A 17,069-nucleotide genomic window follows, 5' to 3' on the forward strand; every position below is an offset into this window, starting at 1 on the left:
ATTTCATAATGATTATTATTTTTAAAGTCTTTTTCTTATCTGTAGTTGTTTCCCTTTTTCAATGTTTTATTTGTTTATACCGCTCATTTTTCATGTACAGTCCTTTTATTGTATTATATGTCACCAATCTTTTCAAATAACTAACTTTTGGGTTAACAAACATTCTTATCTTCACTTCTTTTTCTTACTGTCTGTGCCTCATTTTGTGTCAGTTTCACTGATTTTTCCCTAATCTTTATTAATTCCCTCCTTCATATTTCTTCAGGACTTTCTCCATTATTCTGTACTGTTTCCTAAATTCAGTGTTTATTTAGTTCTCTATTTTCATTAAAATTTTCTTGTCAAGTAAACATTGCACATATTTATGGTATACATGATGTTTTGATATGACAAGTAAACATTGCACATATTTATGGTATACATGATGTTTTGATATGACAAGTAAACATTGCACATATTTATGGTATATATGATGTTTTGATATGTGCATACATTGCAGGATGGCTAAATAAAACTATTTAACATTTGCACTACCTCAAATATTTATTCTTTTGTTTGAGAACACTTTACTCTCTCAGAAATTTTCAAATATATATTAACTATAGTTACCATTATACACAGTAGATCTCTTGAACTTATTCCTCTTGTCTAAGTGAAATTTTGAGTCTTTTGACCTATATCTCCACAATCATCTCACCCCACCAGGCTCTTTTCTCTGTTTCAGAGACTGCAACTTTTTAGATTCTACATATAAGTTACATCATCTGGTATTTGTTTTTTATACCTGGCTTATTTCACCTAACATAATGACCTCTAGGTTCAACTATGTTGTCAGAAATGACAGAATTTTCTTCTTTTTAAAAGTTGGAATAGTATTTCATTGTGTATATTAACATTTTTATTACCTGTATATCTGTTGATGACAGTTTCATTCCATATCAATTCTGTTGTGGATAATGTTGCAATGATCATGGGAGTGCAGATATCTTTTTAAATATTAATTTTTTTTAACTTTGTGAGTACATAATAGGTGTATGTATTTATGGAGTACAGGAGATATATTGATAAGGGCACAAAATACCTAATAATCCCAACATAGAAAATGGGAAATCCATCCCTTCAAGCATTTATCTTTTGTGTTACACAGAATCCAATTATACTCTTTTTTTTTTTTCTTTTTTTGAGACAGAGTCTTGCTTTGTTGCCCAGGCTGGAGTGCAGTGGTGCAATTCTGGTTCACTGCAACCTCCACCTCCCGGATTTCAGCGATTTTCCTGCCTCAGCCTTCCAAGTAGGTGGGACTATAGGCGTGCACCACCACGCTCGGCTAATTTTTGTATTTTTAGTAGAGATGGGGTTTCACCATATTGGCCAGGCTGGTCTCGAACTCCTGACCTCATGAACCATCTGCCTTGGCCTCCCAAAGTGCTGGGATTACAGGTGTAAGCCACTGTGCCTGGCCCCAGTTATACTCTTTTAGTTATTTTTAAATGTACAATTGAATTATTTTGACTATAGTTGCCTTGTTGTGCTATCAAATTCTAGGTTCTATTTATTATTTCCATTCTTTGTATTCATTAACCGTCGCCACATCCCCTTCACCCCCGCTACCTATCCCAGCCTCTGGTAATCATCCTACTAGTCTCCATCTCCATATGTTAAATTGTTTTGATTTTTATATCCCACAAATAAGTGACAACATGCAATGTTTGTGTTTCTGTGCCTGGCTTATTTCACTTGACATAACGACCTCCAGTTCCATCCATGTTGTTACAAATGACAGGATCTCATTTCTTTCTGGCTGAATAGTACTCCATCATGTATAAATACATTTTCTGTATCCATTAATCTGCTGATGGACATGTAGGTTGCTTCCAGATCTTGGCTATTGTGAACGGTACTTCAACAAACATAACAGTGCAAATATCTCTTTGATATACTGATTTCCCTTCTTTTGGGTATATACCAAGGAGTGGGATGGTGGATCATATAGTAGCTCTATTTTTAGTTTTTTGAGGAACCTCCAAACCATTCTCCATAGTGGTTGTACTAATTTACATACCAACCAATAGTGTACAAGAGTTCCCTTTTCTTCACATATTTGCCAGCATTTGTTATTGTTTTAGGATATAAGCCATTTTGACTGGGGTGAGATAATATGTCATTGCAGTTTTGATTTGCATTTCTCTGATGCTCAGTGATGTTGAGAATCTTCTGATATGCCTGGTTGCTATTTGTATGTCTTCTTTTGAGAAATCTCTATTAAAATCTTTTACCCACTTTTTAACTGGCTTATTGGAATTTTTTTCCTACAGAGTTGTTTGAATTCCTAATACTTTCTGGCTATTAATCCCTTTTCAGATGGATAGTTTCTTTGCAAATATTTCCTCCCATTCTGTGGGTTGTGTCTTCATTTTGTTATTTCCTTTGCTGTACAGAAGCTTTTTAACTTGATATGATCCCTTTTGTCTACTTTTTTTTTTTTGAGACACAGTCTCACTCTGTCGCCCAGGCTGGAATGCAGTGGCACGATCTCGGCTCACTGCAAGCAGCTCTGCCTCCCAGGTTCATGCCATTCTCCTGCCTCAGCCTCCCAACTAGCTGGAACTACAGGCGCCCGCCACCACGCCCGGCTAATTTCTTTTTTTTTTTTTAATAGAGACAGGGTTTCACCATGTCAGCCATGATGGTCTCGATCTCCTGACGTCTTGATCCGCCTGCCTCGGCCTCCCAAAATGCTACGATTACAGGCGTAAGCCACCGTACCCTTTTGTCTACTTTTGCTTTGTTTGCCTGTGTGTGGGGTATTACTCAAGAAATTGTTGCCAAGATGAATGCCCCAGAGAGTTTCTTGAATGTTTTCTTGTAGTAGTTTCACAGTTTGAGGTATTAGATTTAGGTCTTTAATCCGTTTTAATTTGATTTTTGTATATGGCAAGAGATAGGGGTCAAGTTTCATTATTATTCATATAGATATCCAGTTTTCCCAGCATCATTTATTGAAGAGACTTTCCTTTCTGTAATGTATGCTCTTGGCACGTTTGTCAAAAATGAGTTCACTGTAGGTGTATGGATTTGCTTCTGGGTTCTCTATTGTGTTCCACTGATCTACATGTCTGTTTTTATGGCAGTATCATGCTTTTTCAGTTACTATAGCTCTGTAGCATAATTTGAAGAAAGGAACGTGATTCCTTCAGTTTTGTTCTTTTTGCTCAGAATAGTTTTGGTTATTCTGGGTCTTCTGTGGCTCCACATGAATTTTAGAATTATTTCTCCAATTTCTGAGAAGAATGCCATTGGTATTCTGATACGGATTGCACTGAATCTGTAGATTGCTTTGGGTAGTATAGAAAGTTTAACATCATTGATTATACCAATCCATGAATGTGAAATATCTTTCTATTTTTGTGTGTGTCATCTTCAATTTCCTGCACCAATGTTTTAGTTTTCATTGTAGAGATCTTTCATTTCTTTCATTAAGTCAATTTCTAGGTATTTAATTTTATTTGTGATTGTTATAAATGGAATTACTTTCTTGATTTCTTTTTCAGATTGTTCACTGTTGCCATATAGAAATGCTACTGATTTTTGTATGTTGATCTTGTATCCTGAAACTTCACTGAATTTATCAGTTCGAATAGTTTTTGGTGGAGTCTTTAGGTTTTTCCAAATATAAGATCATGTCATCTGCAAGCAAGAATAACCTGACTTCTAACTTTCCAATTTAGATGCCCTTTATTTATTTCTCTTGTCTGATTGCACTAGCTAGGACTTCCAGTACTGTGTTGAATAAGAGTGGTATTCATTCTTATTCACGGCATCCTTGCTGTGTTCCAGATCTTAGAGGAAAGGCTTTCAGTTTGTCCGCATTCAGTATGATACTAGCTGTGAGTCTGTTGTATATGGCTTTTATCATGTTGAGGTATGTTCTTTGTATCCCCAGTTTTTTGAGGGTTTTTATCTTGAAAGGATATTGAATTTTATCAAAAGCTTTTTCAGCATCAATTAAAATAATCATATGGTTTTAGTACTTCATTCTGATGATATATCACATTAATTGGCTTGTGTATGTTGAATCATCCTTGCATCCCAGAGATAAATTTTACTTGGTCATAATGAACGACCTTTTTAATGTATTGTTGAATTCGGTTTCCTAGTTTTTTTGTTTTGTTTTGTTTTTTTCCAGGATTTCTGCATCAATATTCATTAGAGATATTGGCCTATAGTTTTTTGTTTTTTGTTTTTTTTTAATGCGTCTGTCTGCTTTTGGTATCAAAGTAATAACAGCCTTGTAGAATGAGTTTGGAAGTATTCCCTCCTTCTTTATTTTTTGAAATAGTTTGAGTAGATTTGGTATTGGTTCTTCTTTAAATGTTTGTTAGAATTTAGCATTGAAGCCATTGGGTTCAGGTTTTTCTTTACTGGGAGACTATTCATTATGGCTTTGATCTTGTCATTTGTTATTGATCTGTTTAGCTATTGGATTTCTTCGTGGCTTAATCTAGTAAGTGTCTACGAGTTTATGCATTTCTTCTATATTTTCCAATTTATTGGCATATAGTTGCTCGCAGCAGCCACTAATTGTCCTTTGAATTTCTATGGTATCAGTTGTAATGTGTCCTTCTTCATTTCTGATTTTGTTTATTTGGGTCTTCTCTCTTTTTTCCTCTGTTAGTCTGGCTAAAGGTTTGTCCATCTTGTTTATCTTAAAAAAAAAAAAACCTGTTTCATTGATCTTTTGTATTGTTTTCTATCTATCTTAAAGTCAATAACTCTTAGATTTGCTCTTTTGAGTCTATTTTCTAGATCTTGTAGGTGTGCTTCACTGTTTTTTATTTGTTTTTCTTTTGTTTGCTCTTTGCATTTTCAAATGGCCTCTTGAAGGTCACTAATTCTTTCTTCTGCTTGATCTATTCTGCTCTTAAGTGACACTGATGCATTCTTCAGTATGTCAATCGCATTTTTCAACACCAGAATATCTGTTTGATTATTTTTAATTATTTCAATCTCTTTGTTAAATTTACCATAGAATTCAGAATTCCTTCTCTGTGTTATATAGAATTTCATTGACTTTCCTCAAAACAGCAATTTTGAATTTTCTATCTGAAAGGTCACATCTGTTTCTCAAGTATTGGTCCCTGGTGCCTTATGTAGTTCCTTTGGAGAAGTCATGTTTTCCCGGATGATCCTGATGCTTATAGATGGTCTTTGGTGTCTTGGCATTGAAGAGTTAGGTATTTATTGCAGTCTCGGCTTGTTGTGCCCATCCTTCCTGGGAAGGTTTCCCGATTCCCAGGTATTCAAAGGGACTTAGGCCCCAAGCCCAATAATGCTGCTTTTTGCAGACTCATAGAGGTACCACTTTGGTGGTCTTTGATAAGATCCAGAATAATTCTCTGGATCACCAGAGACTCTTATTCTTTTCCCTTATTTTCTCCCAGACAAATGGAATCTCTTTCTCTCTCTCTGCTGAGCTGCCTGGAACTGGGGTTGTGGTGATGCAAACACCCCTGTGGTTACCACCACTGGTTCTGTACAGGGTCAGACCTGAAGCCAGAACAGCATTGGGTCTTACCCAAGGCCCACTGTAACCACTACTTAGCTACTATTGCCTATGTTCACTCAAGGTCCTAGGGCTCTACAATCACCAGATGGCAAAGCCAGCCAGGTTTGGGTCCTTCTCTTCAAGGTGGTAAGTTCCCCTAGGCCCTGAGCAGATCCACAGGTGCTATCTGGGGGCTATGGATTAGAGTCAAACACCTTAGAAATTTGCCTAATGTTCTATTCTACTGTGGCTAAGCTGGCTCTCAAACTACAACATAAAGTCCTTTCTGCTCTTCCCTCCCCTTTCCACAGGCAGAAGAGCCTCTCCCTGTGGGATCTACCACCACTGGCCCACAAGGGGGTTCTGTCAGGCCACTGCAATGTTCACTGAAAGCCCAAGGTTTCTTCTCAGTTTGTGGTGAATGCTGCCAGGCCTGTGACTCACCTCTCAGGGAAATAGGCTCCCCTCTGGCCCAGGGCAGGTACAGAAATGCTAAACTTATACTAACTTTGTACTCAGGGACTCCATGAGCCTGTTGCTCTAACCCATTGTGACTGAGCTGACATCTAAGGTGCAAGACAAAGTCATGTTAGTTTTCCCTCTGTTTTTCTCAAACAGAAGCAGTCTTTCATCATAGCCGCCACAGGTGGGAATGTGCTGAGTCACCCGTGAAGCCTGCACATCTCAGAGCCCAAAGCCCTACAGCATAGTTTCTGGGTATCACTGCTGGTTATTCAGTGCCCAGGGGGCCTTTATTCAGCAGGTGATTAATCCCGCAGGACTGAGTCCTTCCTTTCAAGGCAGCAACTTCCTTTCGGCTCGTGTTTGTCTAGAAATATGCCAGAGCTAGGGCCTGGAATGGGGGCTTCATGACTCTGCCTAGTTCCCTCTCCTACTGTGGCTGAGCTGGTATCCAAGAAGCAAGACAAAGCCCTCTTTACTCTTTCCTCTCCTCTCCTTAAACAGAAGGAAGGAGACACTTTAATTGCAGTAAGTTGTACTGTCTGGGGTTGGAGGAGGAGTGGTACAAGCACTTCTTTAGCCATGCCATCTGATATCTCCTTAGGTCATGTGCCACCCTAGTCCTCTGGCTCTGAGCCCAGCCCAGCACTAGGTGCTGCTTAGGAGTTGTAGTCTTTGTGTCCTTTCCAGTTTACCTAGGACTCCAGAGCACTTTGTCCCACTGTGGCATGGCTTGCTAAGAAACTTAAGTTCTGACTGATGGAATGGGTGATTCCTCTACGACTAAATCTGGTCCAAATGCTCCCTCCATATCCAGGCACTGGCCGAGCCCAGCACAGCTTTGCTCTCTGCTATGACAGGGCAACACTGAGTTCAATATAAAGTTCCCCAATCACTGCGCTCTTCCTCTCCCAAATGCACAGACTTTCCATGTTGAACAACTGTTGGTGGGGGATAGGAGAAGGATGGCATTGGTGATTCAAGACTGTCTCTCCAAACCTCCTCAATGTCACTTCCAATCATATGAAGTTAAAACCAGGTACTGTGTTTGCTCACCTGATTTTTGGGTCTTGTGATAGTGCTTTTCAGTGTGCAGATAGCTGGTAAAATTTGGTATTCCTGTGAAGATATGAATGATGTAGGTATTCCACCATTTGGCTTTGTCCCCTCACAGGTATCTTTTTGACATACTGATTTCATATCCTTTGATACTCGGTAGTGGAACTACTGAATCATATGGTAGTTCCATTTTAATTTTTGGCGGGTACCTCCATATTGTTTTCATTAAATAATGACTGTATTAGTTTACATTGCAATCAATAGTGTACCAGGGTTCCCTTTTCTCCACGTCCTTGCCATCTCATATTATTTTTTGCCTTTTGAAAAGAGCCATTCTAACAGTTGTGAGGTAATATCCTATTTCATTATTTTGAAGCATTCCTATTTTTTGATAAATATCCTTTAAGAGAAAATTTCCTAAATACTGCTTGTGTCCCACAAATGCTTGCATCATTTTCATTTGTCATTCAATCCTAATATTTCCTAATATCTCAATTATTTCACTTATAATCAAAAGTTATTTCAGAGTATTTTAGCTAAGTTCTAGGAATTTAAAACCTATCTTTGCAAAACTGCTTTATAAGTTTATTGAATAATATTCAGAGAAAATGATTTATCTGGGATTTATTGAGGTTTACTTTTTAACGAGTTTCTGTTACCAGTTATTTTTGTAAAGTTATGTTGTGTTAAAAATAATTTATATTCTTTGCTTTAATGGTATGTAATTTTATATTGAGATACACAAAAAGATATATACACAAAATATAGCATAGTTGAGTCACACAATAAATTTGACATTATTCAAACCTTCTAAGTCATTGCTAATTTTTTTTGGGGGGGGCTGATTATTGATTTCTGTTAGAGATATGTTAAAACCTCCAACTAAAACTGTTTATTTATTTCTTTCTATAACCCTGCCAGTTGTTGCTTCCTATCTTTAGAAGCTCTTTATATGTTAAGGAACAAATTTGTCCATGATCATTACACCCAGGTATTTTTATCAGTTTTTATAATGCCTTAGGGCAAATTTGAAAAAGTACTGCTTTTTTACAGAAATGGCCTTATGAGCATACAATTGAGCAAAATTCTAGCTACAGTTTGGCCCTTTCTTGGCTTTTGGTCCAGTCTTTGTGTAAAGTACAGACTGTCTAATTCAAAGTGGTAGTAATGGTTATATATTTTGAATTCAGTAATTTTTCCTAGAACATATATTTCTTTGTCCTTTATGACACTTTTGACATTGCATTCATTTTTTTCTTCTGATTGAAATTGGGATCTTACTTTCCTTTTAGATGATATATAGTTATTACATTTTTTCATGCCTTTGTTTTCATATTCTCTGTGTTCTTTTAAGGACATTGCTTATGAGTGATATGTTAGTGGATCTTATTTTAGGAATGATAAGGTTACTTGTATTTTAAAAATGTTACTTCTCTCTATAATTTATCAATGATGCCTTTTTTTAAGCTAACATTTTTGCCCTAGATTGTCTAGTTACACACTTCTGTTTCTTCATGGAATAAACACTTTATGTTTGAGCTCCTGTCATGATGGGCTTTCTATCATATGAAACATAATCTGATCTAAAACAGTAGATATCTAAAAAGATAGATATTCCTATCTTCTATTGGACTGTTCAAATGTTCTTTACCTGATACAAGTAAAGTGTGATATAATATGAAACACATTTGGTCTTTGTCTTGAGTTCCTAAAACCATTGGAATTTCTTAAGTGATAGAGTGTCTTTTGTTACTGATCCCCTCTGATAACTTCTGAGTTTATGCTAATGATTGCTAAGGGTGGGTCCCCTGGATATCCTCTTGATGGGACCAGTCTACAGAGAGACCAAGTGATTACAGGGCTGGAACTTTCAGCCCCACCTACTGACCTACAGAAAGAGGGCTGAGGGCTGGAGATTAAACTCTATAGAAACTTTTGAACAAGATTTGATGAGCTTCCATGTTGCCCAAATCTCATCCTACGCATTTCTTCATCTGCATTTTTAAAAATGTCTTTTATAATAAACTGGTAAACATAATTAAAGTGTTTAACTGAGTTCTGTGAGCTGTCCAAGTAAACTATCAAATTAAGGAGAGGGGCTATGAAAACTCCAATTTATAACTGGATAGGTCACAATCTGGGACTTGCAATTGGCATTTGAAGTAGGGGACAGTCTTGTGGGACTAAGCCTTTAACCCTTTAACATGTGAAATCTGATACAATTTCGAGTATAGTGTCAGAATTGAACTGAATTATAGGATTCTTAGGTGCTATCTGCTGGCAAGTTGCTTGGTGTGGGAAAAAATCCCCACAAATCTGGTCACAAAGGTGTTCTGTGTTGAGTAGAGTGTACAAAGAACAAAAACATTGTTGTTTTTCCTCGTACACAGGCATTCTTTAATTTTCCTAGAGGATGGTAGGGTTCAGTTTATTAAAGTTACAAATTTAAAACTAGTTCTCAAACTTTAAATTTCAGATTACACATGCTATTATATTGATAAGTGTACCACAGTTAAGTACTTTTAAAAAAATGTTTAATAATTTTGGTCCCATTTATAAACTTTGTTAATTCAACATCTTCAAACATTTTAAACCATGTTCATCAACTTAATATATCAGACATTCTTTTTAATTTCTGCAATTGTCTAAGTTACATAAATCTTATTTTAGTGGCTTATATCCTTCAAACATAATAAATCTAAAGCTCTCTTAGACATTCCGATATTCTGTGTAAAATTAAGACTCAATTAAAATTATTAGTCAAATACTCAATTATTTATTTAAAATAGGATGTATAAGTGTGTCATTCTAACTGGTCAAAATTTCTTAAACAGTCCAAGTATGTACAATGTAAATTATGCACATATTTCTTGTTAGCTTCACCTATTATTTCCATGATTCTTATTCCATTAAGCTTGTCTGTACTTAACCGGGTTAATCAGAGATTTCTAGTAAGCATTAAGACTGCTAGCTACAGATTTTCTGAGCTGTTCATCCCACTGCACATGCTTTTAAAAATTATTATTCTCACCTGTAAACCCAGCACTTTGGGAGGCCAAGGCAGGCAGATCACCAGGTCAGGAGATCAAGACCATCCTGGCCAACATGGTGAAACCCCATCTCTATTAAAATACAAAAAATTAGCTGGGCATGGTGGTGTGGGCCTGTAATCCCAGCTACTTGGGAGGCTGAGGAAGGGGACTCGCTTGAACCCAGGAGGCGGAGGCTACAGTGAGCCAAGGTTGCAACACTGCACTCCAGCCTGGGGACAGAGCAAGACCCTTTCTCAAAAAAAAAAAAAAAAAAAACAAAGAAAAAATTATTATTCTGATATTTGTTACTAATTTTAAACATCAGTCAAATTTTCATTTTTTCCTATATATTAAATTACCAATTATCTATATCATTCATGAATATAATTAGTTGGTTCTACCTAGATATACTCACATCAATATGTGATTGAAAACTGGTTCTTCTGAGTTATTTTGAACTCTTAAAATAAAATAACATATAGGTTGTCTAAAATTACAAAATAAGTCATATTTCATTTTACTCTCGTTATGCAGGTTATTGTATAGCATCTTGTTTTTCCTTGAATAGCATTTTGTTTTTCCTTAAATAAATAAAACCATCTTGTTTTTCCTTAAATTCTTTTTCCACAAGAATCTCTTATCTTTAGAGATTATTAATGATACGTGATAAATAGGTCTATAATGCCATTGTGATGGTTCACATTAGGTGTCAACTTGAATGGAATGAAAGATGCCTAGGCTGGTAAAGTATCATTTCTAGGTGTGTCTGTAAGGATGTTGCCAGAGGAGACTGACATTTGAATATGTGGACTGGGAGAGGGAGACCCACCCAATCCACCATCCAGTCAGCTGCCAATGTAGCTAGAACAAAGCAGGTGAAGAAGGTGGGATAACCTTGCTTGCTAAGTTTTCCGGCTTCTTTCTTTTTCCTGTGCTGGTTGACTCCTTTCACTCCTGCTGCCCTTGGATACCCAACTCCAGGTTCTTTGGTCTTTGGACTCTGGAACTTGCACTGGTGGCTTGCTGGTGGCTCTCAGGCCTTTGACCACAGACTGAAGGCTGCACTGTCGGCTTCCCTGGTTTTAAGGCTTTCAAAATGGACTCACACTCAGACTGAGCCACTACTGGCTTCTCCCTTCCCCAGCTTGCAGAAGTCCTATGGTGGGACTTTGTCTTATAATCACATGAGCCAATTCTCCCTAATAACTCCCTTTCATATATACGTATATCCTATTAGTTTTGTCCCTCTGAGTAATACAGCCACCCTACAAATAAAATGAGTAGTCTATCTTACCTTTGTGGAGGAGGGACACTGGGTGACCATGATCTAGTCCTTCCTATAACATCTACTCGATGAGGAGACCCTGATGGTGAACAATGGTTTGATGACATTACTTGTTCTGGCACTGACAATGTTGAGCTTTGAAGATCTCGACCATCACGTCGATAATCTAAAGGTATAAAATTAATAAATATTATAGTTATATATATACACTAAGTCCTTTGTATCTTTTGTACTTTACTCAAAAATAAAATGTTGGTGAAGTTGAAAGACTTCTAATATATTAAATATAAAGTATAAAGGATAAACCATAATATTATGACAAAACATTTTATGAATACGTAAATTAAAAAGGAATGACAGATATCCAAATATTTAAATAGTTACTATATCTAAGGCATTGTGCTGGGTAAAGCTTTTATATAAACTTAGACTAAAATTTTACATATAATCATCTCCAATAAAAGACTCAAATTTATTCTAAAAATATTTTCATCTCTTCAATGACCTAGAAAAGCTTCAAATAATTCTTAACAATTGTTATTTAAAATTATTAAGCTCATAAAAAACTCCTAAACATTAAGATCATTTCTTTAAGTGATGAAAGTTTTAGAAAACATCCCAAATACCATTTGTAGTACATGTGTAAATGGCTTTTGCTTTTTTTTTTTTTTAATGAGATGGAGGTCTCACTATGTTGCTTAGGGCAGCCTCAAATGACCCTTCCACCCCAGCCTCCCAAGTAGCTGGAACCACAGGCCCATGCCACTGCACCTGGCTACCATTTTTCTTACAGTATATGACAGGGCTGATATACAGTAGAAGTCTGAGAATAAAAATACGACAAATCAGAGGAAAGTAACAGCCCAATGATTTGACACATTTACACAAAGAATATTAGAAGAGATACTATCTAAAAGAGTACTAGAAAGCAATTGGTATTGTGGACAGATGGAAGGAAAGTAGAAGGACTTCTAAGCTGGTAGAAAAACAACAGTTCAGTGTGGGGCAGCAGTATGGAAATGAGCAGGAAAAGTAAGTTTGACTCAAGTTGTAGATATCTAAAACATCATGAGGTTGGTAATGGAAAGAGCCTGAAAATTTCTGAGCAGGAAGTAATATTATCACCACCACCACCATTATCTTCATCATACTCTTTGTGGCTATTATTAATTGATGTTTTACTATGTGCTAGGAACCCTGCTATGCACTTTAAAAAAGTGTTCTGTTATGACGTTTGTTTCAGAAATAACTCAGAAACAACTGTTCATATGTGATATTTCCTATCCTGATAATGTTTTACAGTATTATCTCACATTAGATTCCCTAGAAACAAGGATTCACATGCACATAGATAAGTGAAGTAGTGTCCTCAGGAAAAAGGAGAAGAGCAGAATAGGGTAAGAAAAAAGGGAAGAAACTAAGCAATGATGTCTTCTCAGTCTGATCCAATTGTATGCTCTGAAACATGAACAACTGCCCAGGGTTGGTCTGACTTCGAGGTAAGTGGCCTGGATTTTTGTACTCCTGTGCTAGTCACTCACTGGCTAAAGCCTGCCAGTGGAGAGTCGGCAAGGTGTTTAACCTTATGGATGAGGTGGTTTCCATTTGACCAGGCAATTCTCCAGAGAGAGGGACAGCTGTGAGTTGTTAACAACCAACACTCCCCGTAACTGGATGAGTAAACGAGCTGGTAAACGGGATATGGGTGGAACATCAACAGCATCCACTACAACTTCCAAATAATTGCAGCTGAATGTAAAGTACACTAACACAGCGGGATGCAGCAAACCAGAGAAATACAGAACTGCACACAATGCCCATTCATCCCAAGAATCTCATGTTCCTCCTTTTGGCTCTTTGGTCACAAACTCTGTCTTAGATATATGTACTGAGTGAGTCTTTACTGGTGTTTGTGGATAGTCCCCTTGAGTTCATAACTTTGCAGACTTATCCTTCTTTCCATCTAGATATACTACTTTCATCTAGATACCTTCATTTTATTTTAGACTCCTATTATATAGTAAATATTTTTATTGCTTAAAATTTAACATGACTTTTTAATTGTGTTATTTTAATTTTTACTCTTCAGTTTTCAAAGCTGCATGAGTTTTGAATGGTCTTCCTAACCTTTTTGTTTCCAGAGCTCTGTTGTTTTTAGTCCATGATTTTGCACAGCACAAGGTTTTCCCAGGAACACATACACTATATAATAGAAAACAACTCTGCCAAGAAGATTTCCATTTTCATTTGAGAAAACAGAGGTAAAAAAATCTAAATTAAGTGTCAAATACCAGGGTTGAGACTTAAAAGAAGATATTTCTGACTCCAGTGCTCTCACTGTGTCCCAATACTACATTCTGCTCTGATGATGGAAGTCATACTTTAGGAAGATGAAGCTGACATCAGTATACAATTCATACTGAAGCTTAGAGAGATTGCAACAAGATTAATTGTTCTTATAAAACTTAGAACAGTATTGTCCAACAGAACTCTAAAATGATGGAATGTTCTTCTATCAGTGCTGTCCAATTTGGTAGCCACTAGACATACATGACTATTGAGCATTTGAAATCTGGATGGTATAATGAGAATCTAAAATTTAAACATGTTTATTTTAAGTTCATTTAAATAACCACATACAGCTAGTGGCTATATATACTATACATTTAGTAAAATAGAACAAGGAAAAGGAAAATCAAAATACCAGAAGAGGAGGACATTTTGTAATTTTATATAGGGTGGTTAGACTAGATAACACAAATTGAGAAGGTGACATTTCAGAAAGAATTGAATGAGATGTTTTTCCAAGCTGATAAACACAGAGAGAAGGGTTCCAAGACAAGTGAAAAGGCCCCAAGGTAGCAGTGCATCTCACATGTTCACAGAACAGCAAGGAGGACAGGGTGCTTGGAGTGGAGCAAGTGATGAAGAGCAGATATTGGAGACATTTGGAGGGAAGAGGGAAGATTATGTAGAGGCTTGTACATTATTGCAAACATTTTGGCATTTAATCTGAGTGATTTTAACCCATTAGCGGGTTTTAAGCAGAAATTGTGCATGTTTTAACTTTTGCTTAAGGCTAGACAAGGTAGTAAATCATACATGCAATAACAGCAGCTTGAACTAGGATAATAATGGAGATTATGGAAGTGGATGTATTTTGAAGGCATAGCAATAAAGACAATTTTGTGAAAGATTTGAGAGACAAGAGAGAAAAAGAAGAGACAAGAACAAATCTAAAATTCTGACTCAAGGAGAAGAATTAAGTTATCAAATGACATGGTTTGGTGGAAAGGATCAAAAGTTTAGTTTTGGACATGTTAAGTTGGAGATATCTACTACATTTCCAAGTGAAGATGTCAGGTGGGCAGTAAACTATAAAGATTTAAAGAAAAAATAAGTAGAATTTACTAGAGATATACATTTGGGAGTTTTAGCATATAGATAACTATTTAAAGGCATGGGACTTTAAACAGACTTGAGATCACTACAAGAAGGAGTAAGATAGAGGAAAGATCCAAGAATAGAGTTCAGACCATGCCAACATGAATCAATTACATTTTGTGACTAGATAAAAAAGCAAAAAAAAGAGCAACAATTAATGCACCTTAACTTTTTAATTTAGCCTATTAGGAAGTCAAGAGTATGCTACTGGCTGGCCATGGTGGCTCATGCCTGTAATTCCAGCACTTTGGGAGGCCAAGGTGGGAAGATCCCTTAAGGTCAGGAGTTCAAGACCAGACTGGCCAAATGGTGAAATCCCATCTCTACTAAAAATACAAAATTAGCTGGGAATGGTGGCACGTGCCTGTAATGCCAGCTACTGAGGAGGCTGAGGCAGCAGAATTGCTTGAACACAGGAGGTGGAGGTTGCAGTGAGCCAAGATCACACCACTACACTCCAGCCTGGACCACAGAGCAAGACTCTGTCTCAAAAGGAAAAACAAAAAACAAAAAAACAAAAAAACTATACTACTAAGATAAGAGTAAGAAACGTTTATTGAGGTTGACTAGTTTGGAGAAGGGGAATGAGGGTAGTTTCAGTTGCATAGGTCAAATATTAAATATGTTGAAAAGAATCTTGAGAAATATGTTAGGACTGTTGCTAAACATTTGAAAGTCATTTATAAAAAGATCATCATTATAACCCAAGGAAAGATTACATACATAGATAGAAAAGAAGTCTGGTTATTGACTTTAAGAGATACTACTGAGAAAAGGAGAAGTTACTTCAAGAACTCAAATAATGCAGTCACATGGAGATTAAAAATAAATATACAAATATCTCTCCAAAATTAGACATAATTAAATCCTCAACCTTTTCAATGGGAAAGAAATTATTTACATTTGTATATATTGTTTCAGGTCACAGTAGAAAAGAATTCTAAAATTTTACATGACCAGATTTGGTATTTTATCTATATGTAGTCTATTCAAGTTGTGAAGTGCATCAATAGGTTAAAAGGGATGGTCTATAACCATTCCCATTCCTGTTGCTCAGTATACTGTCAGGGCAAACTCCATGCCTAGAATTGCTTACTTGGGAAAAATTTCCATATCAAAGTTTCAACTTACTTTAAAGAATATTAACAATGCAAATGTCAAAGTTACTTCTGACTTAAAAAGACTTGGTATCAGAATAAGCCAAATAAAGAACACATGGAGGAACTTCTAGTTTCTAAGGAGCTTGTAATGTTTTCACTCTGTCCTAACAACAAATAAAAAGCTGAACAGACTGAAAAAGCAACAAATTTTCTTGGATCTGTAAAAGAGGGATGACACAGGGCAAACAACTGCCCCCAAGATTGAAGAGACAGACAGGTGAAAACAGGGAGTCACAGCTTTTGGAGAAGATACTCATGAGGTGAAAGTAGTGTGGGAACCAGTGCCAGAGTAGGAAAACTTGACCTTCAAATGACAAATTGCTAGAGGATCAGTTAAGAACAAGTCTGAGAGTTATAAGCTCCACGGGAACCCAGTCATTGAGGTCTCCTACAATATTGTTAGACTTACCTCTAGGAACTCCACCAGGTTCCCACAGTAAATATTGAAGAAAAATCTCCTCTTGTTTCCGGGAGGGAGAGGGAAACAGGAACCATTTTGAAATACTCCAGACTGCTCTGCTTTTCTTAACAAGACTTTCCCTCAGGGGAAACTAATTAACTAAAGCCTAACCAACCTGGGAGAAGGGAAATACCCAAATCTAGTCCACTCTTGCCTTCCAGACAGGAGAAGGAAACAATTCCAGCCCACTCTAACCATCTTGTTCCACCTAAGGGAGGAGGGAAAAAATGAGAACCACTTGTAATTTTCACAATCCGCAGGTTCACTAAGACTGAGACCTAATTATAGGAATATAGAATGCTTCCCTTTCCCCACCTTACCAGCGCATTACTAAAGGCTTATTTACATCAATTTCTTTTAACCAGCACATCATGTCTGCCTATCGATAAAAAGTTATCAAGAAAAAACAATTACAGGCTGGGGATGGTGGCTCACCATTTTGGAAGGCTAAGGCAGGTAGATTACTTGAGGCCAGGAGTTGAAGACCGGTCTGGGCAACATGGGGAAAACCTGTCCCTATTAAAAAATACAAAAACTAACTGGACATGATGGTGCACACCTATGGTCCCAGCTAGTAAGGAGGCTGAAGCGGGGAGACTCACTTGAGCCAGGGAGGCAGAGG

General features: G+C 36.8%; 1 protein-coding gene across 5 annotated transcripts in view; it reads right to left on the bottom strand.

The window, feature by feature from the left end:
* The window catches only part of RIMS2 (regulating synaptic membrane exocytosis 2), a 773,533-nt gene that overhangs the window by 268,637 nt on the left and 487,827 nt on the right, over nt 1-17,069 (bottom strand). For all 5 annotated transcript variants that reach the window (XM_011931177.1, XM_011931160.1, XM_011931186.1 and 2 more), the window contains one exon: nt 11,393-11,549. In XM_011931177.1, coding sequence (XP_011786567.1) covers nt 11,393-11,549 — 157 coding nt within the window. The remainder of the gene's footprint in view (nt 1-11,392; nt 11,550-17,069) is intronic.

Source organism: Colobus angolensis, unplaced genomic scaffold (assembly GCF_000951035.1).
Source record: "Colobus angolensis palliatus isolate OR3802 unplaced genomic scaffold, Cang.pa_1.0 Scaffold121, whole genome shotgun sequence".
Lineage (NCBI taxonomy): Eukaryota > Metazoa > Chordata > Mammalia > Primates > Cercopithecidae > Colobus > Colobus angolensis.